This window comes from Lissotriton vulgaris, chromosome 8, assembly GCF_964263255.1.
Source record: "Lissotriton vulgaris chromosome 8, aLisVul1.2, whole genome shotgun sequence".
NCBI classification, from domain to species: Eukaryota; Metazoa; Chordata; class Amphibia; order Caudata; family Salamandridae; genus Lissotriton; species Lissotriton vulgaris.
Window position 1 is genome coordinate 439,792,413 of NC_141696.1, and position 25,292 is coordinate 439,817,704.

Here is a 25,292-nt window from a genome sequence, read left to right on the forward strand (position 1 = left end):
AATAATCTATGTTCGACGTATCTAGCAACTGACATTAAAGAATTAAAACTCATTAGGATAATCTCAAAAGATCTTTGCCATACCCAGCCTTAAAAGCCATACTGGAAAAGCAAGTTCTGGTGTTATCAAAGAAAGTAGACCTAAGAAAACTAAAATCAGCTACAGTTTTCGTTCCAATCTGCAAATTGTACTAAACAAACCGAAAGCAGCCATAACCAAAGAAGGCACTAAGCATGCCACAGAAATTACATAGTCTGTGCAAGACTTACGGATTTACCTATTGACTAGTACACAGCATCCTGGAGTATTAGGCACGCTCTTAACACACTGCAGGTTCTACGAACATAGAAGAGAATCTATTGCAAATTTACTTTGTTGCTCCCCTGAATTTTTTATAAGCGTGTCACACTTTAAGCAAACTGATCTTCCTACAAAAAGAGGCCTCCACCTGTAGGGTAACCTTATCCCCGTTTCAATACCAGTGACATAACAGTATTAGTTCCATCCAGAAATTATTAAACATTCAATAAAATGAAATTTCCTAAATGTAGCAGCCTAAATAAGCAACTGTCGAAGATGTTTTTAACTGTTGTGCTCATCTCAAAAAAAGGCTATTGCGTTGTGGGGTCAATTTGCAGGTACGCCTATTAAGTTTGGTCATGACCTCTAAACAACAGTGCCTGTTTGCTACATCCATCTTATTAGCAGCAATGTTATTGTTCTAACCCGACTGTAACTCAGTAGAATTGTATTTGCTTTATTGTAGCTCTATTTATTGTAAAAAATGTTAACTGATATATTCACAAAGTTGACATTTTTAGTACGTATGGGCTGTTTAAGCCTCATTATTAGTTAATTTTGAACAAAAAAGGGCAAATTTTACAAATCAAGAGAATTGGGTGAATGGAATGGGTTATGTGATTATAGGAGGAATGTACTGGGGGTCACATGGGCAGATTGTGGCTGACAAAACAAACAAGCATTGGAAATGCAATATGTCTCGCACCATTAGAGTTAGTGCTTTTAGAATTGTTTATGGGTTTTTTTTGTAAATGTTTAGCATTTTTGTTTCCTGTAGCCAATGCTAAAGAATTACAAATAAAAAAAGCCATAAACATTTCTTAAAGCTGTAACTGAAATGGTCTGAGACCTATTGCACTGTGTGAGGGTGAGGGGTTGAGGGTGAGGGGTTGAGGGTGAGTGAGGGTGAGGGGTTGAGGGTGAGTGAGGGTGAGGGGTTGAGGGTGAGTGAGGGTGAGGGGTTGAGGGTGAGTGAGGGTGAGGGGTTGAGGGTGAGTGAGGGTGAGGGATTGAGGGTGAGTGAGGGTGAGGGATTGAGGGTGAGTGTGGGTGAGGGATTGAGGGTGAGTGTGGGTGAGGGATTGAGGGTGAGTGAGGGTGAGGGATTGAGGGTGAGTGAGGGTGAGGGGTTGAGGGTGAGTGAGGGATTGAGGGTGAGTGAGGGTGAGGGATTGAGGGTGAGTGAGGGTGAGGGATTGAGGGTGAGTGAGGGTGAGGGGTTGAGGGTGAGTGAGGGATTGAGGGTGAGTGAGGGTGAGGGGTTGAGGGTGAGTGAGTGAGGGTGAGGGGTTGAGGGTGAGTGAGTGAGGGTGAGTGAGGGTGAGTGAGTGAGGGTGAGTGAGGGTGAGTGAGTGAGGGTGAGTGAGTGAGGGTGGGTGAGTGAGGGTGGGTGAGTGAGGGTGGGTGAGTGAGGGTGGGTGAGTGAGGGTGGGTGAGTGAGGGTGGGTGAGTGAGGGTGGGTGAGTGAGGGTGGGTGAGTGAGGGTGGGTGAGTGAGGGTGGGTGAGTGAGGGTGGGTGAGTGAGGGTGAGTGAGGGTGAGTGAGGGTGAGTGAGGGTGAGTGAGGGTGAGTGAGGGTGAGTGAGGGTGAGTGAGGGTGAGTGAGGGTGAGTGAGGGTGAGTGAGGGTGAGTGAGGGTGAGTGAGGGTGAGTGAGGGTGAGTGAGGGTGAGTGAGGGTGAGTGAGGGTGAGTGAGGGTGAGTGAGGGTGAGTGAGGGTGAGTGAGGGTGAGTGAGGGTGAGTGAGGGTGAGTGAGGGTGAGTGAGGGTGAGTGAGGGTGAGTGAGGGTGAGTGAGGGTGAGTGAGGGTGAGTGAGGGTGAGTGAGGGTGAGTGAGTGAGGGTGAGTGAGGGTGAGTGAGGGTGAGTGAGGGTGAGTGAGGGTGAGTGAGGGTGAGTGAGGGTGAGTGAGGGTGAGTGAGGGTGAGTGAGGGTGAGTGAGGGTGAGGGAGGGGGTGAGGGTGAGTGAGGGTGAGGGATTGAGGGTGAGTGAGGGTGAGGGATTGAGGGTGAGTGAGGGTGAGGGATTGAGGGTGAGTGTGGGTGAGGGATTGAGGGTGAGGGGTTGAGGGTGAGTGAGGGATTGAGGGTGAGTGAGGGTGAGGGATTGAGGGTGAGTGAGGGTGAGGGGTTGAGGGTGAGTGAGGGATTGAGGGTGGGTGAGGGGTTGAGGGTGAGTGAGTGAGGGTGAGTGAGGGTGAGGGGTTGAGGGTGAGTGAGTGAGGGTGAGTGAGGGTGAGTGAGAAAAAAATAAGAGCAGACAGTGCTGGGGCTTGACTGGCTATTAGCAGAGAGCGCCCGAGGGTCAGATACAGTGCCTGGAAGCGAGGACATCACAGCCTGCTCGACTTCAAACCCAAACGCAGCGGCAGGCTTAGCATTAGACTCCCACTGCTATATGGTGACCAAAAGAGGAAACTGTATGTTCCTGGAAGCGGATGTCCGAAGAGATGGGAAACCTGTGGAAGAGAGCGACGGTGGGGCGACAACGATTATGGCTTCGTTTGCTTTTGGTATCCGACTGGCTGCTGCGTTCCGGTTCTGAGCCGTGGAAGTTAAAGGGGTTCTCGCAGAGTCAACGAGGCAAAACGCGAAGGAAAGAACCATGGCTGAAGACGGGTAACATTATATTAAATCTACATCCGTTTGCAAGCGCTAAACGAAGCCTGACATGGGCGAGCAATAATTCAGTGCAAATACTGTAGCGGGGCAGCCAGGATTGGATATAGTATAATTGAGCACGTGTTTTTTTATCAACAATGACGCGAGATTTGCTACGTAAATTCAAGAGGCACGCGCTGTAAAAGTTACAACTATTTGCGTGTGAGTGAGCTCTTCTTTGCTTTAAATCTTTTGGCGCGATATATTTAAGTTGGAACGCAAACGACGACAGCGCGTTCGCCTCTTTTAACTCTGCGCCAGTCAGACAAGGATTTTACTTCAGGAAGGTCTGGAGTTGTGTTTGAGTAAGTTTGCTCTCGTTTGCATGTACCTGACAAAGCCCCAGCATATACTTAGTTTCCAGCTAACTTCGCAAACCGTGTGAAATCCCGAATGTGAACTGTAAATCAATTGGTCAGAATAAACTGTTAAACAAACACAAGAAACAGTCGGACATGAAGCAATCGCAGGAGCAGGCTCATGTGTGCAGCAGTTACAGAGCGCACACACACAACTGGAGACCAGTTACAGTCAACGAACAATCGCAGGCAGGAGCAGTCACAGGCGGAGAGAAACGATGCGGTCACAGACATGGAGCAGTAACATGTAAGGGAGAGGTCGCCTGCAGGAGGCAGTCTAATTCGGAGAGCTGCTGCAGGCACGCGGTACTCACAGGCAGGGCTGGCGCAGGCAGGGGCTTCACTCGAGGAGGCTGCGGGGACCAGTGGAGGGGGGAGGAGAAATGCGACACGGCGGGAAGGGACAACCAAAGAAGACGGAGGGAAGAGAGGGGAGGGGGAGGAGAAATGCGACACGGCGGGAAGGGGAGGGGGCGGAGCGGGTAAACCAAGACGGACGTGCACGCGCTTTTAAGCTCAATGCGCATGCGCATTGAGCTTAAAAGTCACGGGCACTGCAAGGAATCGCCACGATTCCTTGCAAGTTAGATAAAGAGTAGATAAGTCCCAATACTCTCGCCTTGCTCGATGCGCATGCGCATCGACAGGCGAGACCTAAAAACGAACATAAGTGTGCTTGAGGAAAAAAAGTATAAAGATGGCAAGAGCAGATGAGATGACGAGATTGGTATGAGTTGATTAGAGGTAAGAGGGAAGAAGTTGAACAGTGGGGGCAAGGTTTTAGGGGTTAATACTGCCCTCAAAACTGAGCTCACCAAATTGTATATGAATATACGAGTGAGTAAAGACTGGTTTGTTGTTTTGAGGTATTGAAAATAACCTGGAGTTTATATGCACGGGCATTTTCTAAACTCTTACTAGGACACAGGAGTCTACGCAAAATCTGGATCCGTTTTTTTGTTTTGCAGCAACTGAACTCCTTGACAAAAGTCAGTCTTGAGACCTGGCAATCAACTACAGACATATTGGTAAACACTTATGAAGTGTAGGAATACTCTGGGTACAGAAAAGACTGAATAAAGTTCATTTTGTGCCTTTTGACTCCCTCGAATCTCAGCCCCCAGTTCAAATGTCCATTCAAAATAAAATGACAAGATTTGATTATCTAGGTATCCACGTTAGACAGGATGCATGCAAACTGTTCAATCTGAACCTGTACGAGGCCCTGCATAGGTTCTTGGGAAGCCACGAGCCACTGATAAGGCTGCTTGCTGCTCTCTCTGCTGAGCCAATTGGCTCGTTCGAATGTAATGCTGCTAAAGCTACTATACTTACTCCAAAACACCGCATTACTGTGGATCTTAGAAATTTTCAAGAGGTTAAATAAGAAAGATACGAGTATTTTTAAAGGATGGAGAGCCCATTAGGATATCAAAGTCACAATGTGTTACGTTTAGGGTGGGGGAAAGCCCTACTGGATATTTGTAAATACTGTTGCGAGTGTCAAATCTTCGTGCTAAACGACTGGACTCACCCACCACATTATAGTAGACAGATACGTGCTGGCGGAACCAGGATACCCAGCTGTATTAAAACAGACAGTGGAAACGGCTACCCGACAATACAGTATCTGTAGTGGTGAGATCAGGACATGCTGAGATATGGGAATCGCCCTGAGGGGGGGGGGGGACCAGTCTTGGTGGCTTCACAGTAATAGATCTGAAAGGTCTGCGAACCCTAGGGTGACATATGGGATCGGAATATGGTAAAACCATATGTGTGAAACAGCTGCAAGCCAAATTTGAGTTAGTAAGCTCAGAGGTCTTTCAAACCTACGATTCAGGCACGTTTTGCCAGTGTGTACGACACATTATACTAATCTCAGCTAGAAACCAGTGGATTAGCCAAAAGCTAACAGATAAGGCTGCCTCAATAATTTACAGGATAATAACACTGCTGATACAGTAAGCTTACAGTAATATTGCAAAGGGGCCTATTAAGCTTGGAAGACAGAGTGGGCCTGGAGATGGATTCAGAATGGTTCAAATAAACGTATTATATTGAGGTTATCGTTCCAGAACTCAATGTAAGCAATTTGTGAAATCAGATTGGGACCGCTGTTGCAATAACGAAGGTAGCTTTCTTCAAATTAGCTATGCATATCCAAGACTGGCAACACTCAGGCAAGGCCTGCCTCATCTGAATGGTCATGAACCAGGAGGGGGGGGGGGGGGGGGCAAAATTATTTATTCGCATGCATATATATATATTTTTTCAAACTTATCAAAATATCACTTTTTAAGTGTTTTGTCTTTAGATTAAGTAGCAATAATTATATTATGTTGAGCAATGTATACAATGAATTGTTGAATTTTTCTAATTGCTTTTGCTCGTTTGCACTATGCACTTTTTAAAAAGTCTGCTTACCCTTTTCATGCGAAGAATGGGAGGGTTTTACATTGATCATAGTATTTAAGGGTGGAGTTTTTCCTGACACGTCATGTGATCAAGGCTGGGGTGACCCGGCTGAAACGCGTCATGTTGTGAGAGAGAGGCTTAATAAATGCACTGAAAATTTGAAGAACCTTTGTGGTGGTCCGTTCCTGGTGTTTTCACTGCTTCAGGAGTTGTTTTCCATTGATTTCAACACGCAGTGGCTGTCGGCGTGTTCAACGGACCCTCTTCACGTTTGTGGCTGTTTTTTCGGCGGCTGTTATCGTTCGCGATAGTTGGACTTAACCCGGAAGTGGTACAGTACTCCAGCCCCCCACTAGGCGGAACAAGGAAGCTCCGAGCGTCACGTAGGTGAAGCGGCAAGCCTGCGTTTGGCGAAGATCAGGACCACGGCGTCGGAGGATTCCAGGTCCGGATTGCGTTGCCGAACAGGTGAGACGTTTGCTCTTGTGCGCGAAGAGGAGCCCTTTGCCTGTGAGCTGTGGGTGTGAAGATTTAAGGACTTTTAGCGACTTGTCATTTTCCAAGACTTTACTTACCGAACACCTATTTGAATATTAGGTTATCGTTTGGACTGGGAACAAGCTATTTAAACAAGTCGCTATATTATTGAATTGTGCATACCTTTATATTTGCCCAAATATTAGCGCTATGGCGTCCACAACTGACGTGCTCAGGAACCGTGATGAGCGTGCGGATGCTATGTTTGCCAGTATACCGGTAACTTCTGGAACCAGGCAACAACACAATGTGCAAGCCACGGAGGTGAAAGATATCAAAAACTTGCTAAAAAAACTTGAAAAACTACAGAAAAATGAACTAACGAAGTGGTGGGAACGTAAGTCCTTGGAAAAGTACATAGAGGCAGGAAGGGTTCCTAGAGGACTGCGTGTTCTAATTGCACCTTCATTTTGACAAACCTAATCCTTTGATGCTGAAAGAATGGGCTACGAATAATTTAGAATGCTCCATGAATATGGTTATAATGCTTGTTAAATATGCTGAGATTGATAGAGTGGAAATAGCGGCTGAAATAGAGTTGTTAATTGCAGAACTTGATGCATTAGACCAAAAAGACGCGGTCAAAAAAGGAAGAGAAGATATACAGAGACGCCTTGACAAACATGAGAGTGTTATAATGAATCTCAAAATAAATAAGTTTGCGCGGGATAAACGCGATTATGAGACTGGACGTATTTTTACCTTTGCCAAGCGCTTCAATAATGTTAAAAAAGTGGCAATTAATAGTAAAGTCCAACCACCGTTAATCTCCATTAATCAAGGGACTATCTCGGATAATGCTTCAAGCTCAGGATCTAGTCTTGTTTCAAGCAATGCAGAATCAATCTCAGGAGAAAATGAGCAACATTTAAACCTGTCGGAACCCCAAAGCTTCACTCCCTCGGAGGAATTGGGGTTCATGATAGAGGACCGGCGTCAAACCCTCAGATCATGGGCACCCCAAGCGCAGCCACAAAATGCTGTAGAAGGAACAAAAAGCGCAAAGAGAGGAGGAAAGCGCGGAGGCTACAAGAAAAGAAATTGAACACGTCTGTGAGCCAGTCAAATGATGTAGACCGTTCATCTGTCAATACTGTTATAAATATGACTGAGCTAGAATTAAACACTGCAGAATTACAGTTGCTTTCTTTGGGGCTTTCTTTCTGTCCAAAAAATAATTTTAAATATGTGCAATCTCGTATTGACATTTTTAAGTTTATCAGAAAGTTGAAGCTGGTCAAGTTCCATAAATTAAAGAAGGCTAATGTTAAAGCAACAGTGATTAATGCTGAAAACCAGCCCAGCACTCGTTTCCAAGTAGCTGATGTATCTGTACATCGTACAGTAAGTGGTTTGTCAAATGAGAATGATGAGAGTGAATTGAACACACAAGAAGACCTTCAAAGTATGGGTATATCAACATCTAATGCTGCCCTTACTCCTTTTCGGCCAGCATCTACATTCATGCCTATAATGGCAAGAGATGCGATAGACATTTTTGGGGATTGCGTAATTAGTGATCTTAAAGTCCTCCATAAAAAATGTATTTCACTGAATAAAAAAAGTCAGTATAAAGAACAACAATATTTCCGCCTTATGGATAAACTTACTAAAGAAAAAAACATCATAATCAACAAAGCAGATAAAGGCGGCAATATTGTTTTATGGCCTAGAGATGCATATTTGGAAGAGGCTAGGAAACAATTGAGCGATGTTCAATGTTACAAGCAGGTAGCCTTTACAATCCTTTTGAAAGTAAAGGATCAAACTTTTAAAGAGTTATCCAAGTGGAAGAGGGAAAATTTAATTGACAAGGATGAGTATAATTTCTTAAGAACAGAGCATCCTATTACACCAACCCTGTACCTACTCCCTAAAATCCATAAAGAGATAACCCCAGTGCCAGGACGACCTATTATATCGGCCCAAGGAAGTTTACTTGAATCGATGTCAAAGTATGTTGATTTTTTTCTTCACGACTATGTAACTGCTTTGCCCTCATTTATTCGCGATACAGGACATTTTTTGGATAGACTGAAAGATGTCACTTGGGAGGATGGTTACCACTTGTTAGTGTTGGACATCTGTTCCTTATATACAAGTATTAACCATCAAGATGGCTTGAATGCTATTAAATTCTTCCTGTCTGATAGAAATATCTGCTACAATGAGCACAACAAAATGATAGTCCAGATGACAGAAATGTGTCTAACTAACAATTTCTTTATTTTTAATAAAGAGTTGTTTCATCAGTTAAGGGGTGTGGCTATGGGGGCGTGCTTCTCTCCTAGCTATGCGTGCTTGCACGTGGGCTGGTGGGAGAAGCACGTCCTCATGCAGACCCATGGTGATGACTATTCAGAACATGTCATCAGATGGTGGCGTTTCATTGATGACGTGTTCGTCATATGGAGAGGTACAAAAGAATCAGCTATTGATTTTGTCAGGAAGATTAATAACAATTCCCTTAATTTGGAATTTACGGCAAAGGTCAGTGATTCTATGGTAGAATTTTTAGATGTAGAGGTATTTATTGATCAAAACAACATTTGCACTAAATTACACCGCAAAGCAACAGCTGGTAATTCTATTCTTCATGCCAGCAGTGCTCACCCTAGGCACCTCATAAAAAGTATTCCCTATGGTGAGTTTTTACGTATAAAAAGGATCTGTAACAGAAAGGAAGATTTAGACATTTGTTTACATGAAGCTAAGGAAAGATTTTTGAAGAGAGGTTATAGTTCCAAAGATCTACAGTGGGCCCTTGGTAAATTAAATACATTCACTGTAACAGAGGTCAGTGAGTTAACGGATGAGAATCAGATTACAATAACTGCTCCTACTCCAGTAAGGTTAATTACTACCTACAGTAGTCAAGAACATGATATCAGGAGAATTGTGAGTAGGCATTGGCCTATTCTTCATACCGACATCATTTTGTCGCCAGAACTACTTAATCAGCCTACTGTCACTTTCAGAAGAGCACCATCTATGCGAGACGCTCTAGTGAAAACTAGTCCTGAAGTGATAGAAAAAAAGAATTGGTTGACTGACAAGAGAGGTTTTGTGAAATGCTTCTCTTGTCGTGCTTGTAAGTTCGGTATAAATAAACAATTCTTTACTGACCCCTTTTCAGGGATACCCAATAAGATTAATGGTTATTATACCTGTAAAACCGACTGTGCGGTATATGTTCTGGAATGTACATGTCAACTATCATATATTGGTAGTACTAAACTTCCTGTGTTCAACAGGATCCTCCAACATTTGCGAGCAATTGTGAACTCGGATCCATCCTATCCGGTTGCTCGCCACTTTAAACTTGTACATCACAACAAATTGGATGACCTAAAATACTATGTAATTGACTCGGTTTCAAAATCAATACGAGGTGGAGACAGGGAGAAAAAACTCCGCCAACTAGAGAGTAAATACATAGTAAGATTAAATACCAAGATACCTAATGGTTTGAACACAGGGGAGGATATGGTTAACTTTCTATGAATATATTACTTTATATCGGTTTGGAATTAATATTATTTTAGAAATATACCTGATATTGGGCTCAACATCAGGTGAATAGATATTCTCTAAAGTAATATTTACATTATGTCCATTTCATGACAATTTAAGCTCCTCTGATACAGATGTTATTTATGTGTGTATATAAATGAATTTAGATTTTATATTGAAGGGTAAATTTATTAACTTTTTTTAATAATAGATTTTTAACGTAACCTTTTATTGTATATTACCTAATGGGTCTTCTAGGTTGTTCTAGTTTGATTATGAGGTTTTCTGAGAGAGGGTTATCAATCTATTATGGATCTGTTGATATTGTTAGCACTTTATTATGATCCTACTGAATTGCCTAAATTCTATTCATTCTATGTTCTAACTGTATATACACATATATACTGATTGACTGTGAATTGCTCCTTTTGTAGGGTTTCAAGGTTGTATAGTATTAGTACGTTTAATATGATATTCTTCTCTTTGGCCATGTACTAGATTTTTGATAAAATGGCATCCGCACATTCATTTATTTTAATTTATTATTTATGAAGGGTTGTAACTAACCACATTTTCATTTTCACAATTGGGTTTTACTATGATCAATTGTTATCAGAATTGTGCAGGACTAATAGTACTACTTATAGATTAGCACTTGGGCACTTGCCCTGGATTTTTTCAAACTTATCAAAATATCCCTTTTTAAGTGTTTTGTCTTTAGATTAAGTAGCAATAATTATATTATGTTGAGCAATGTATACAATGAATTGTTGAATTTTTCTAATTGCTTTTGCTCGTTTGCACTATGCACTTTTTAAAAAGTCTGCTTACCCTTTTCATGCGAAGAATGGGAGGGTTTTACATTGATCATAGTATTTAAGGGTGGAGTTTTTCCTGACACGTCATGTGATCAAGGCTGGGGTGACCCGGCTGAAACGCGTCATGTTGTGAGAGAGAGGCTTAATAAATGCACTGAAAATTTGAAGAACCTTTGTGGTGGTCCGTTCCTGGTGTTTTCACTGCTTCAGGAGTTGTTTTCCATATATATATATATATATATATATATATATATATATATATATATATATATATATATATATATATATAGTTTTATTGCTAGGCAACTGTGTATCCCACGATCGACACTATTGCTTGTATATGCGCATATAAAGACGGAGTTATAGAAATAACACATGTGAACCATGATATACAAATAGATTCGAATGCACTCTAGCAAAGCCCAGGCACATATATCTGAAGGCTACAACTCACTAGTTTTCTCGGGTATGAGTCAAGAAGTTAGAAAATGGCAATACGTGCCACTTGTAGAGAACAAATAACTGGGAAATTGACAGACAAATTGGTAACATTGTATATCCTCTTTAACTTGCATTATACCTTAGGTAATTTTAGAAGCAGCAATACAAAAACTCATAAATGGCTTAAAGTAAAACAGTAGCTTAGAAAATAATGTTGGGCTTCGAATAGAAACCTGCCTGGTCCCACTCGAGTTAGTAACATAAATACTGCCCGGCCATGTCAGACGCTCTACCGAACTCCTGCCCCCTCAACAACCACTCACCGGAATCTCCACTTGGGCGTCAGACGCCCAAGCACTGTCGGTCAGCCAACCCAGCCCGGAAGCCAGAGGCAGACTCCGTAGTACCTGTTCCCGCAACAAGCCGAACACGTAGCCACACAGCAACGTCACAATAGAGCGCTGCGCACAGTACGCTGCCACTAAGCACCCTGGGAGCTGTATTTCAAAAAGGAGGGCCTACCAGCCATGATAGAAACAGAGAGAGGACTACACACTACAAGAGGCAGCCGCAGGAAAATACTATTGACACAGAGAAAGGACTGTCCGCTCATGTCATTAAGAACACGAAATCAATGATCTCTGGTTATTGGGTAAACTTACACCGACTCAGTAGCAAGTATGATATTTTATTTACTTTACCCCCTGGAACATAATACTTGGGATATGTATTGCAGAAAAAACATTTGTCACTTGTACTAATCGGGATGTAAAAGTAGATGAAAAGCGTCCAAATGTATTACATCCGTCAATAAGATTAAAAACGTGTGCAATCAAAGTGCGGTCATTTGATCGTGCTTCCATGTTGGGAACGGACAAAACAGACAACGTAGATAGCAAACAAAATGATTTATCAGTTTCCTACCCGTCTCTGAACTCGTGACACGAGCCTAAAGACTAAGATTCACTGTGTCTGTATTAAATTTGCCACCACTTAAGCTGTGGATCATTGCAATCATGTGAGAGTGTTTGTTTAGTTCATCTTGCTGTGCCTTCACCATGGCTTCCTTCTCCTCCAGACGGGCCTCTAGTTGTGTCTTTTGCACTTCCAAAGACGAGGCTTTAATGCTTAATTCTTTTCTTGCTTGTTCGGTCTTGCTAAGCTCTTTCCTAAGAATATCGATAGTCTCTTCCATATCTTCTTTTTCTTTCTGCCTAGATTTCAGTTTGTCCTCCAAAACCTTCAACTTCTGCTGCAGGCTTGCGATCTTACTGTCCCGTTCCTGAAGCTGCTTGGTTAGGTCTTTCCTCTGCTCCTCTAACTCTGCTAACTGCGCAGCGGTTTTTTCATTCTGCAGTTTGAGTGAGTCATTGAGCTTTTTCATCGTGTCATATTGTTTAGTGAGTGTAGTATGAGAAGCCTGTAGATCTTTTAATTGCTTCTCGGTCTGCTCCTGCTTGACGATTTGCTCTGCAAACGACAGTTTCAAAACTTCATGTTGCTCTACAACTGCCTCTAGCTTCTTGTTATGGTGAAACAGTTGGTTGATGTCACTTTTTGCTCGTTCAGACTCCACTTGCTGAGCTTTCAGAAACACACCGAGCTCTTCGTTTTTCTTCTCTGCATCCTTCAGCATCGCAGCAAGCTTCCTTGCCTCAGCCTCGGCCTGGGCTCTCTGGCAGCGGTATTGGGCGATCAGCTTGTCTGCCTGTGCCAGAGCCAGCGCCTTGGCTTCCAGGAGATCTTGGAGCCTGTTCTCCTTAGAGGCTAGGGCGGCCAGTTTCTGTTCATAAACGTCCATGAGGTCGGAGATCCGCAGGCCGTCACCCTGCTCCTTGAGCTCCATGCCTTCTTGCAGCTTGTGAATGAGCGATTGGACACTGGGCACCTGGGTGTCGTCGTTAGCGGGCTGGGCGATGGGATTGCTTTGAACGCAGATTCTCTTCGGTGTGTGCTCGGCTTCTTGCTTCCTGTAGGCGTTGTTGGCCGCGATGCTCTCGCCCAGGACTAGGGCAGGGAAGTCGGGCAGCGGCGCTGCCTCGAAGAGGATGCGAAGTCCGACTTGCACCTGCTCGCGGAGATCCGATGTCAGGGCAAAGGAGAGGGGCGACACCAGGCGTGGGTCCTGCAGGATCTTATAGAAGCTGGCCTCCATCCCGGTCCCCACCTGTTTCAGACGGCTCATCAGGTCCAGGGTCTTGAGGATGACAGCGGCGGCCACTTTGCACAACTCCGTGTCGGCCACCTTTGCATCCAGACCGCCACAGCCGAACAGGTGTTCCACCAGCGTTGCGCACCGCTTGGCGGCGAGCTTCTTGCCCACTAGTGCCCTCAGTGTCTCCTCGGCGCAAAGGAGCAGCAGCACCTCGATGGCCCGCAGTGCCCGCTCGCACTGCGCCCTCCTTTGCGGGCCCTCATCCTCCTCCCGTGGCTGCAGATGCTCTACCATGACGGGCAGCAGGAGTTGCACGAAGCGCTCCGCCGTGGCACCGCTCCCTGCCTCCACCGTGTCTTCCAACACAGTCCGCAGCAGCTCCAGCGCCAGCAGTGGGCAGTCAGCATCGAGGGACTGTCCGGCCCAGTGCAGCAGAGCCACTGCCGGCTCCGGGGCCTTGCCTTTGGATCCCAGCCGTGCCCCTGTCACCCCAGGCTGGTCCAGCAGAGCCTGCCGCAGCAGGCGGCGCAGAGGGGGCACTTCACAGAAAGCCAACAGCAGTTCCAACACTTTGGCCGCTGACTCGGGCTCCTTGCCGTGCAACAGGCCCAGCACCTGACCCAGGCAAGAGTGGAAGTGCTCGTAGCGGGTCAGGTAGTCTGCGATGCGCGGGCTCCGCAGCAGGTCGACCAGCAGGTCCACGGAGTACTGGCGGGTCAGGGTGCCGCCGCCGTTCACCAGGATGTTAAAGATGAGCTGGAAGGTCTGGTGAATGTTGCGTGCGTGGAAGAGCTTCTCGCCCACCGTCTCGTCCAGAGTCAGGCTGGCCAGCACCGACAGGGCGAACACCACCACAGTAAGGCTGCTGTGCGCCAGGAAGGCGATGAGTGCCCGGTACAGGCCCCGCACCTTGGGCAGCGACTTGACGCTCGCCTGCAGCGCCGGGCTGCCGCGGCACAGGTTGGCTAGCAACCCCAGGCAGGGCATGGTCAGCTCATCCTCGGGGGCCTGCACTCGCGCCGCCAGGAAACACAGCAGCTCATCGGTGTGGGCGCCGGCCCCGCGCGGGCCTCCTTCTCCGTAGGTCAGGCGCTGCAGCAGTTGAACGCAGGGCAGCAGGAGAGGCTCTCCCGCCGGGTTCCCTCCTCCGCTGTAGCGGTGCACGGTGGCTGCCAGCGCGCCGCCCAGGCCGTGTGCGGATCGCAGCGCTTCGCGGGCCTCTCCGTCTGCCGCCAGAGTCGAGAGGAGCCCCAGGGTGCGCAGGGCCACGGGCGGCCCGCAGTGCGGGTCCTCGATCATCTCCACCAGGCAGGTGAGGCATTCGCTGGGTAGCACCTGGCCGGAAGCGAAGTGCCGGGTCAGCTTCAGACCGGCGATGACCTCAAGCTGCCGCTGGAGCTGCAGCGCGTTTTGCTCCGACTTGAGGGCCCTGTAGTGGCCGGCGGCCAGCAGCAGCGACTTGAGGCAGGAGGTTGCATCCATAACCACGGCTCAGGATGCAGCGGAACCGGCAAGAGACAGCCAGGGCGCCAACGGCTGCCAGCGCGCGCTCCCGCTCTAGAGGTGCTGGCGCGTGCCCGCTCCTCCCAGCATCAGCCCCTTGGCAGCCCTAGGGGGGCTGGAGCGGCCTCCGCCCCTTACATTTAGTAATGCGAACGGTATTTTGCCTGGTTAAATTAATACCCTAGGCGTACATTTCAAACTGGTTACACGCTCACACGGGTGTAAACTCCTGCACTTTGTTATGAAAAACTTTTGAAGTAGAAAAAGCACTTACCGTTTTGAAATAGCCGCCTTGGGTGGAGCGTAAGGTTTAGTCCGTTCTTTATGTTTATGACAATAGTAGTTGAGTTTTCACGGCCAGCCCACTCCTTCTTTGTGACGTCAACATTCTTTGACTTCAGAAAAAAATCATGACCTGATGGTTCAATTTGGAAAGCAATAACCCATTTCGTGTCGTATTACTTTAAATGTTTGGCTGCGATTTAGGCGGCTAAATGCCAGAAAATACGAGTCGTTTTTGGGTAGGCTACTGGCAGACCGATTATTAAACAAGTCATTAAATAAAAGAACATAGAAATGAAAAATCATTGTACCTTTCTAAAGCAGCGTACGGCTATGAGAGTCGGTTAGTGCGACCCAGGCTGCATACGGCATGAACTGCCTCGAACTTCTTTGACCACATCGTTTGCCTGACATAGATATGGCAGCTGTTTAGGACTCAGAACCTTCTACAACACTTTAAGAATTTGACGTTTGCCTGACTTTTCAATGGCCGCGACACAGGACATACACTGGGTTTGTACGTTTTGAAAGCCCTTGAGCTGTGGGAGCAGGAGACACCATGCCCAAGTACTACGAGGAAAAGGAAGAAGATTCTCAGCCCTGTTCCGGTGTCCGGGAAGATCTCAAGACATGCCTTTTGGAAACAGATTGTGTATTGAAGGTAAATGGACTCTGCGGATTCACATGAAGGAACATGGGACTCCTGGGGTTGTGTGAAGTTAGTCCCGCGCTCATCCCATGCAAGTTAGTGTGTCATATATGCATTACCTTTACCGTTGCAATGTAAGTTAATGACCTAATCCCCTTTTTGAGTTTCAAAAGAGTGACAGGTATGCGTTGTGTGCATTTAAATATGGGTAGATAAATTGACACTTGTAACAAACCGTATTTCTGTGAATTTGTTGGCTTTCGAATAAGAAGGGAAGGCCATTAAGGTGAATGAAGATAAAACATTTTTGGGGGAGGGTGATGGATGCCCGTTTGCAGAGAGGACAGACGGCCTTCTAGAAATCGATAGAAGAAGGCTGCTTTTTTGTGGGAGAATGAATTGGATTGAAGAGGGTGACATCTAGGGTAAACAAATGGCATGGGTCCAAACTGTGCAGGTCTTTTTGTGGTATTTCATATGATCATAATCTATTTATATGGTTGCTGTACTGGTTGTCTAGTCTGATATTTTGTTTATAGTTCATGGTCCGAAGCAGGCATGTTTTGGTAAGAGAAGTGCTTGGAAAGATCTGCTTGGATGGACTTAGTTTCTAGCACCTCATATCGGAATGCCATTGTGAGATGTAAAGCAGAACGCTTAGAATGTAGCTAATTAAAAATTTGCAAACATTCGTGACAAGAATTTTCAATTCTATTAAGGACACGGAGGCGAGGATTATGCTTTCTCCATTTCTTTACTACACAGCAGCCAATAGTAATACAGTAAAGAAAAACAGAACTACAACACCCATGAACACCTGGGCTACCATAGAGACTGTATCCCTATATAAACCGGATAGAGAATAACACTTCCTCTTTCTTTGCGTAACAGTCAATCAGAAAAAAGTCAAAAGTCAACTCAAGTGATCCGGAGCCATCCAGCAGGAGACATCCCAAGTCCAAAGGAAGGCGAAACAGGCGAAGGAAATCCAAGGCACCAATATTCTGAAGACTCAGCAAACAGCTACAAGACTGGAAACCAACAGCGAAGGCGAAAGAAAAACAGGATGAACTGCAGAACAACCTCACTTCTGGTCAGATCCTGAAAGAAAAATCAGAGCCGTAACACACCACCCCAAAACCAAGGAACTCCAAGGTATAAAGGGTAGGGAAGAAAAACATTGCAGTAAAAGAAACCAGAACAATGTCATAACATATATAAGCATACAGTAAAAATATGCAGATAAAATACATGGGTGGGATAATCCTCGCCTCCGTGTCCTTAATAGAATTGAAAATTCTTGTCACGAATGTTTGCAAATTTTTAATTCTATGTCAGGACAGGAGGCTCAGATTATGCTTGTTCAAAGCTGAGCCACCACAACAGATGCAATATCAACAATTGGCTTGAAATAAAATGTCTTGAAAACAGAATCGGAAGACCAATCAGCGGTCTTCATAATATCAGGCAAAGACACTCCAACAGAAAGGGCTTTAGATGCCATGGCCCCCGAGCGGAATGGGCTCCGAAAATGGAGACATCAATTCCAGCTTCAGACATAAGCCAACGCACCCAGCGCGCCAAGGTAGCCGGCGCCACAGGCTTAAAGGGCTTTTGTAAAGCAATCAATAACTGACCAGACAAGTCCTGACGAAAAGGAGCTGTACTCACCTCATAATCCTTTATGCATTGCACAACACATAATTTTGAATTCTGCGGAAAAGCAGGATACGTGACAGAGGAGGTATTACATTTAGTACGCCTAGAGATGGTGAAAGTGACGCCTTCCGGAGAGAATGATCGACCCGCCAAGTCTAAGGCCCGAACATCCGAAATCCGCTTGCAGGACACCAAACATAAAAGCATTGTCAACTTCGCTGACAACTGTTTCCGGGACAAGGAAGCGTTAGCAGGCCACGACTCCAAAAAACGTAAAACAATGGAGACATCCCAGAGTGTCACATACTTGGGACAAGGCGGTTTCAACATCCTGACACCCCGTAGAAGTTTAGAAATTAAGTGATGTTCCCCACAGGTTTCCCATCAACCATGTCATGGCCCGCAGAAATTGCAGAAATCGCAGAGCGAAAATAATTGACCGTCCTGTAAGCAAGACCTGAAGAAGCCAGAGAAGCGAGAAAATTCACGACTACAGTAACATCAGCTGAAGCGGGATCCAAATCCCGTTCAGAACACCAGTTACCCCATCGTCGCCAAGCGGAGATATAACGCTTGTGGGTACTGGGGGCCCAGGCCTCTCTGATAAACTTTGCAGCGTCTCCAGATAAGCCCGAGACCTGCCAGCGTTCCCCGAAATCCGCCACGCGACCAACCTGAGCTGTCCTGACAGAATTAGAGGATGAGGGTTGAGCAGGGGATCCAACAACAGGTTCTTCTTCTAAGGAAGAAGGAGCGGCGTCGAGCAACTCATCTCCATCAGATCCGGAAACCAAGCCTGAGGCCTCCAAAGAGGAGTTATCAGAATGATTTCCGACAGAAAGAGCTTTGTCCGAGCCAACACCCGCGGAATCATTGCGAACGGGGGAAACGCATAACAGAGGTGATGAGGCCAATGCTGCAGAAAGGCATCCGTGGCCAGAGCCTCCGGATCCGGACGCCAACTGTAAAACTTGGGCAGTTGAGCCTTGAGGCGGGAAGCAAACAGATCTATCAACGGACGACCCCAAATGCGGGAGAGACTCCGAAACACCCTGGGGTGAAGCCTCCAGTCGCTGAAATCCAGCAGATGGCGAGAGTGCCAATCGGCCACCTGATTGTCTCGACCCGGGAGATACTCTGCAATAAGAGTGATTCTCCGCTGGAGGCAATAATGCCAGAAATCTTTGGTGATCTCCGCCAAGAGTCTCGATCTTGTCCCCCCTAGTTTGTTGACGTACCGAACCGCAGAAATGTTGTCCATGCGGAGGAGTATGCAACAATTCGTCGCCTGCGGGGCAAGACAACGGATCGCAAATGAGCCCGCCAGGAGCTCCAGACAATTTATATGTAGATCCAATTCCTCGCGCGACCAACGACCTCCCGTCGTCACCGACCCACAACGGGCTCCCCAGCCCCGAAGACTGGCATCCGATTCCAGAACGACATCCGGGGTAGACCCGAAGAGGGCTTTCCCGTTCCAAGCTTCCATGTGTTGAAGCCACCATAGCATCTCTGATCTGGCTTCCTCCGAAAGAGGAACCAGAGCGGAATAACTCAGTCCTTTCTGTAAATGTCTGATCTTGAGCCGTTGAAGGGCCCGATAATGCAATGGACCCGGAAAAATTGCCTGAATGGAAGACGCCAGAAGGCCGACAATCCGAGCAATCGATCTCAACGACACACTCTGTTCGGACAATAGTGATTTCAACTCCCTCTTGATGGACCTGATCTTCTGGGATGGCAGAAGGAGCTGACAAGATATCGAATCCACCAGAAAACCCAAGAATCCGATCGATTGAGTGGGAAGCAAAAGAGACTTTTGAGGATTCACTAGAAATCCGAGAGATTGCAAAAGGTCTACCGTCCACTGCAAGTGTGTTTGCAACTGAAGCGGACATTGTGCCATCAGAAGAATGTCGTCGAGGTAAATTATTAGACGAACACCGCGCGCCCTCAGAGATTCTACAACCGGCCGAAGAAGCTTCGTGAAGCACCAAGGTGCTGACGATAGGCCGAACGGGAGTACCGTGTACTCGTACCAGATCCCCAACCACTGAAACTGGAGATACCTGCGATGTGGTTGAAACATTGGGACCGACAAGTACGCGTCCTTCAAGTCCAGGCGAACCATCCAGTCGCCCTCGCGAAGAAGATCCCTGAGTAGATGGATACCTTCCATCTTGAAGTGGCGATAGACCACCCCGCCGTTGAAGTCCCGGAGATTGAGAACGAAACGTGCTCCGCCCCCTTTCTTCTGCACTAGGAAGACGTTGCTCACAAACCCCTGAGGACGGCGGTTTGTTTGAACCACAGCCCCTTTTGCTAGAAGAGATGTGATTTCCTCGGATAGGATCTTTTGATCTTGTTGGGAAAAAAGAAGGGGAGTAGGAAGACGAGACTGACAGGGGGAGCTGTAAAACTCTATTCTGTATCCCTGAACCGTTTGCAACACCCAAGCATCGCTGGAGATCATGCGCCAGTTCTCTAGAAAAAAACGCAGTCTGCCCCCCAGAACAACCTCTGAATAAGGAATTATTCTCACCTGAATTGGAGTACTCCTGTCTTCCTCCTTGATTTCTGCCATATCCTCCTTTATTGCCTTGCCCACGACCTTTGCGGGAGGGGTAAAAGGTTGCCTTTGAGCCAGAATTGGAAGAGGACTGATTACCTCCCTGGTGGGACTGGTTGCCACGCTGCTGGCCAGAACCTCGGCCGAACGAACGTCCCCTAGAACGTCCGGCCCGCCCAAAAACCGGACGGAAAGCCCTACGAAGAGAATTCTGCGCCTTATCCAGGCCACTGAAAGTTGCTACGAACCTCGTAAGCTCTTTAAGAAAAGGCTGTCCGAACAGCAGACCCTGAGCCAAAGGACCCGATTCCGAAGAGGCCAATTCAGTCAACTTCGGATCCATCTTCAAAAGAATGGACCTCCGACGCTCCGTCGACAGGGCACAATTGGCGTTTCCCAACAAGCATACTGCACGTTGTGCCCAGCCAATCAAATCGTCAGGATCAATGGGTGAATTAGACTCCTTTGCGAGATACCCCAGATCCAGCAATTTGGTCAGAGGACCAAGTAAATCCAGAAGTTTATCCTGGCAAATACGCCAGGAACGGTCAATACCCTTCGAAGGATTTTTGGTAAACTTCTTGAGATAGGTCAGAATCGTGGGATCCACCTCTGGAGTACAAGCAAGCTTGTCTGCCAAATCCGGTCTGGGACATTCAGAGCGCAGACGAGTGCGCACCTCTTGATCAAATGGTGCTCTGATATGGTCCTGAACATATTCAGCAACCTCAATAGAAGGGAGCCAGGATTTAGAGTTAGGGTGGACAATGTCCGCCGGATCAAAAGTCAACACTGGAGGTCTGGATGGAGCGTCCACAAAGTGCTCCATCCGGGCTTTTTTGGCAGGGGGAGGGACATAAGGGTCTGAAGAAGAAGAAGAAGAGGAACCATCCGTGTCTTCAGGAGTAGGAGACTCTTGAGCAGATTGTTTAGAAATACTGGTCGATTGTAGAGTTTTTGCCAAATTAGAAAAATCTTGAGCATGTGGATTACTGGGAGATTTAGACGTTTTCCTCGAGGATGTAGAAGGAAGCCAACCCTGCTGGGCGGCATAATCTGTCAAATGATGTTTGAGAGGTCCGATAGCGCGAACCAACGCCGTTTTAACTGATTGTTGCACCCCTTGGTCCAGGGCGGTCACCAATGTGTCCGCAAACGACTCCTGGTCATTGTCGACCTCATAATAGTCGTCCTCCTCTTCACCATACTCAGCCATGGTGACCTATGCACCAAGAAATAGCCAAAAGAAGTCGAATGTCTTCTAGAAAGCCCACAGAGGAGAACGCCAGTGGCCAAACAAAAGGCAACCACACAGGGGGAGTGACAGAAAAAACCCCAAGCAAGCCCTGAAGCAATTAAGAATTAGAATGTGGAGGGAACCGGCTTGCAAGAAAACATGCCACTCTAGGCAAAAGCCTCTATAAATTTTCCAACCCCCACTCGTAATTGGGCAGGGGCGTCAGTTTGGGGCTCCCTGGCAGGCAGTGGGCGAAAGGCTTCTTCAAAAACGCCGCCTCAGGCGTGTCCGGCACCGCACTGGAAGCGGAGCGTCAACGAGGGCTTCTGCGCATGCGCAGAAGCCCGCCTGCACAAATCAGGAAGGAGCGTTGCGCGACTGAAGCGCGCGACCTCCAGAGCCCCGTTCCCACTCCACTGGAGCAAAAACACGGGCACAGAGCGCCCGAGTTAAACGAGAGGCGACCCGCGCTCTCAAAACCCTAAGCGCCGCAAACCGGAGCGGCGGAACAGAACCGGAACTGTACCGGCAAAAGACAACACCAGAACAGGTGAGCGCCGAGCGAGCGCAAGTGAAACCACAGAAACAAAGCGCAATGAAGCGGCACAATCAATAAAGCACATTTAAGCAAGCATACATAAACATGGAAAAAAGATAGAACACTTAACTCGGCTGCGAAGCAGCAAAGAAAGAGGAAGTGTTATCCTCTATCCGGTTTATATAGGGATACAGTCTCTATGGTAGCCCAGGTGTTCATGGGTGTTGTAGTTCTGTTTTTCTTTACTGTATTACTATTGGCTGCTGTGTAGTAAAGAAATGGAGAAAGCATAATCTGAGCCTCCTGTCCTGACATAGAATTGGGACCTGCAGTGCTGGACTAGAGTGCAGTCCTCTGAGTGGCCAGCTTTATGTGCAGATTGCTTCACTTATCCCATGTCTGTTCCGCTGGTGAGGACTGGTTTAGGGGCTGGTACAGTACCAAGTGATGGTTATGACCCAAAGCAGACAGGTCTTGTGTGAGGGTAGGAGCATTAAGCAGGAAACAGAAGTTATAAACCAACCTGCATGAGCTGCCCAGACTCGAACTAAAAACCCTTAAAGGCATCTTTATTGCCCATTCACCTTCTGAATAAACAGTGGACAGACGCCTCCCCTAGTGTTCAGACGTGGGTAGGTCCCACATATTGGAGCACCTACTTGGTGGTAACTCCCTCCCGCCAGTCTAGTTGTTGGTTTGGACGTCCAGACAGATGCCCCACGTCACTACTTATATAGGTTCACTAGAAGGACGTGCTCCCTTGTCCCCCTTCCCGGATTACGCTTGAGTCCAAGATACAGGTACGATACACCTTAGAATACCATCCTGAACATCTCTTGTTTACAGAGTAGATTAGGTTTCTTTCCCTGAGAATGGAGACGTGAAACATGTCGTCCTTTTAATCGCTTTCACCCCCATCATACACATTTAGCTGCAGCAGGTTTAATTCTTCTAGTCAGCCATGACTCCTGTAGTCTATTTTTAGCATTAGCATCAGTGTCCAGCTATTAAAGGTTTTCAAGGACTTTCATAGCTATTTTTAGCACACACACTTCACCCACTCTACTCACCACACGTCTGCCCCCCCCCCCCCCCCCCCCCCCCCACCCCTTCACATAGGGCCTCCGGCATGCAATCTAGAAGACCTTCGGCAAAGAGCCCCCCTGCGGGGCCTGTTGGGCATTGCAGCTCCGGCCCAAAGAGGAGCTGCCTTATAATGGAGCATGAAACTACTCGGGTTATGTGAGGGCCCTTGCACCTTATTGTAGCACCCCCCTTTCCCATCCTTTCTCTTACCTGGTCTCCCATCTCCTCTAGATCCGTCCTTTCCATTCGGAACTGCAAACCTTTTTGTTTGACCTATGACCCAAAGCAGATAGGTCTTGTGTGAGGGTAGGAACATTAAGCAGGAAAGATGAGTTATTAATCAGCCTACATGAGCTGCTCAGGCTCGACCAAAAAACCTTTAAAGGCATCTTTATTGTCCATTCACATTCGGAATAAATTGAACACCTGTATTTTTTAGCTAGCTTTCTCGCCAGGCTGGCCGAGTAGTCCCGAGAATATCTTGGCCTGATAAAAATTGACTTAACATAGTGAATGAGCAGGTAGATTTCTTGAGGCCTGAAGCGCTACAATCAGTTTCTAAAATTTGAAAATTAGTGAGTTTGGTTTGGGGTAACATATCATGCCTTAGTTAAAAAAAAGTCTGTGAAGGCCTCAGAGAAATAATCAGTCCAGCTCATCAGTCTAGTAGGGGTTACAAAGTAATGTGCAAACAATACAAAAACCATTGTTCCATAAATTACTTGCAAATGGAGAAAGTTCAAGATAGGTGCTCATCTACGAAAATGCAGGGTTCCCTACTAATTCATCTCGAGATCAAACTACATGGTGCAACTCGAGGTCACAAAGAACTCCAAAGCTACATCCATGGATCTACAGGCCTTTGTCAAAAAGGTAAACATTGGCGTCATGATTCTTTTATTAGGAATAGACGGCTTTGGTTGAAAAATGGTCAGGAGAAAACTAATTTCTGAAAAAGAATATTGCTGCACAGCGTAGGCTTGCAAAATAGCACATGAATGAACAACAAAACTTCTTCAATGATGTTCCCTAGACGAGCATGAAAAAGTAGAGTTGTTTAGCTGTAATACAGATCATCATCTTTAGCAAAAAACACGCTCTCAGTATCGCATCATGAACCTCAAAGCAACCGTCGAGCATGGTTGATGATTCGGGCTTACTGTACAGTCACGGGAATAAAATGTATCACAGTGATTGAGTCCACCATGAACTTCCCTCTACATGAGCATATTCTGAAGGGACATGTGAGAGACAATGTGTCGAACAGTGGGAGCTTAACCAAAAGTGCGTCATTCGACCAGATATTGTTCCTCAACACCCTATTAAAAGGATGTCTGCAAAGCAAATAATCAGGATTTTGTAAGACAATTCAACGTGCATAGCTTAACCTTATTGGAAGGTTGTGGTGAGACCTTCCGAGAACTGTGCATTAAAATTGCTTTTAAAAATCACAAAGCTGAAAATAAAGAGGTGATCGACCCTAGATAGGGTTTAGTCACTCTCCAATATGTCTAATTGGATTAGTGTCTCTTTTGGTGTGATTTATAATGGTAGTGTTCTTTTCCCACCAAATATTTATGACAAAAACAATACAAACACCCCTGTAGGAAAACTATAGAATGTGTTTCAAATAGGAAAATTCACGAATTCCACAACACAGTGCAGCATTATTGTTTCTTTAAAAAAAAATATATATATATATTCTGTTGCCCTTCTCATTATTACAGGATTTTACAAGATTCAGCCAGCACATTTTCAGCCCATATGTCAGTATGCCTTGGGCTTCCTTAATACTTATAATTAAATGACAAGTTTCAGATTCGTCACAGGAAAGATTTCAAGGGCGTATGCAACATAATTTGATAATGTTGGCCCTTAGTATATAAAAGAATGTAGGGCAATTCTAGTCACTTATTTTAAAATCCTCTTTTAACCAATGTTCTAGCTCTTCTTGGAAATTGTCTGTGTGAACTGTAGTGGTTTTGGTAAATGTACTATTTTATGTATCATTTAATACTGATGATTAATTTGTTTTTTTAATACACGACTTTTGCCCAAGAAGTAAGAGTTCTCAGGTGAGGAGACTGAGCTGTTGTCATATGGTTCCAAAGGCAACAGCATAATAACTAGACTCCAACTGCAAGTTTAAAGACTGCCCTAGAGGCGCATTTAAGCAAGCAGTTTTTGATGGTTCCCACAATGAACACCTGAAAGTGGATAGAACATTATTTTCTATTTTTTTAAAGACATGTCATAAAATAAAATAGAAATGTTTTGTTGATGGAAGGCCTGTGGATTGGGCGGGGAGGGCCTGATGTAATCATTCCTTTCTGAAGGGCTTGGCTACTGTCCAGCTATCACAGCCTGACCTTTACAAAATCTGACTATCTGGTGAGAAGGGTGGTAACAGATGCGTCAAAAAATGTAGTTCCTCTTCGGAAGGTTCAAGGTCTTGATTTAGAGGTAGGCCCTAACAGGACGTCTGCCAAAAGGCATAAGTCCCATCTGCCAAATTCTGCCCCAGGGTGGAGGAGAGTCTACTTTCTGGTGGTGAGTTGCCATCAGACAGT

General features: G+C 46.1%; 3 protein-coding genes across 3 annotated transcripts in view; 1 reads left to right on the forward strand and 2 right to left on the reverse strand.

Moving 5' to 3' along the window:
• UNC50 (unc-50 inner nuclear membrane RNA binding protein) overlaps positions 1-11,521 on the reverse strand; it is a 126,090-nt gene extending 114,569 nt beyond the window's left edge. The window contains exon 1 of the mRNA XM_086934217.1: positions 11,368-11,521. The gene's annotated coding sequence lies outside the window, so the exon portion shown is untranslated. The remainder of the gene's footprint in view (positions 1-11,367) is intronic.
• A 197-nt stretch (positions 11,522-11,718) lies between these two features.
• CIP2A (cellular inhibitor of PP2A) lies at positions 11,719-14,681 on the reverse strand. Its single transcript, XM_086934216.1, has one exon. The coding sequence runs from the start codon at positions 14,679-14,681 to the stop codon at positions 11,994-11,996; it is 2,688 nt and encodes an 895-aa protein (XP_086790342.1). The 3' UTR covers positions 11,719-11,993.
• A 45-nt stretch (positions 14,682-14,726) lies between these two features.
• Positions 14,727-25,292, forward strand: part of COA5 (cytochrome c oxidase assembly factor 5) — a 43,193-nt gene continuing 32,627 nt past the window's right edge. The window contains exon 1 of the mRNA XM_086934218.1: positions 14,727-15,645. Coding sequence (XP_086790344.1) covers positions 15,544-15,645 — 102 coding nt within the window. The 5' untranslated portion in view covers positions 14,727-15,543. The remainder of the gene's footprint in view (positions 15,646-25,292) is intronic.

What these genes read in the sequence shown, in the direction of transcription:
- CIP2A (XM_086934216.1), bottom strand. Translation starts at nt 14,681, where the DNA reads ATGGATGCAACCTCCTGCCTCAAGTCGCTGCTGCTGGCCGCCGGCCAC.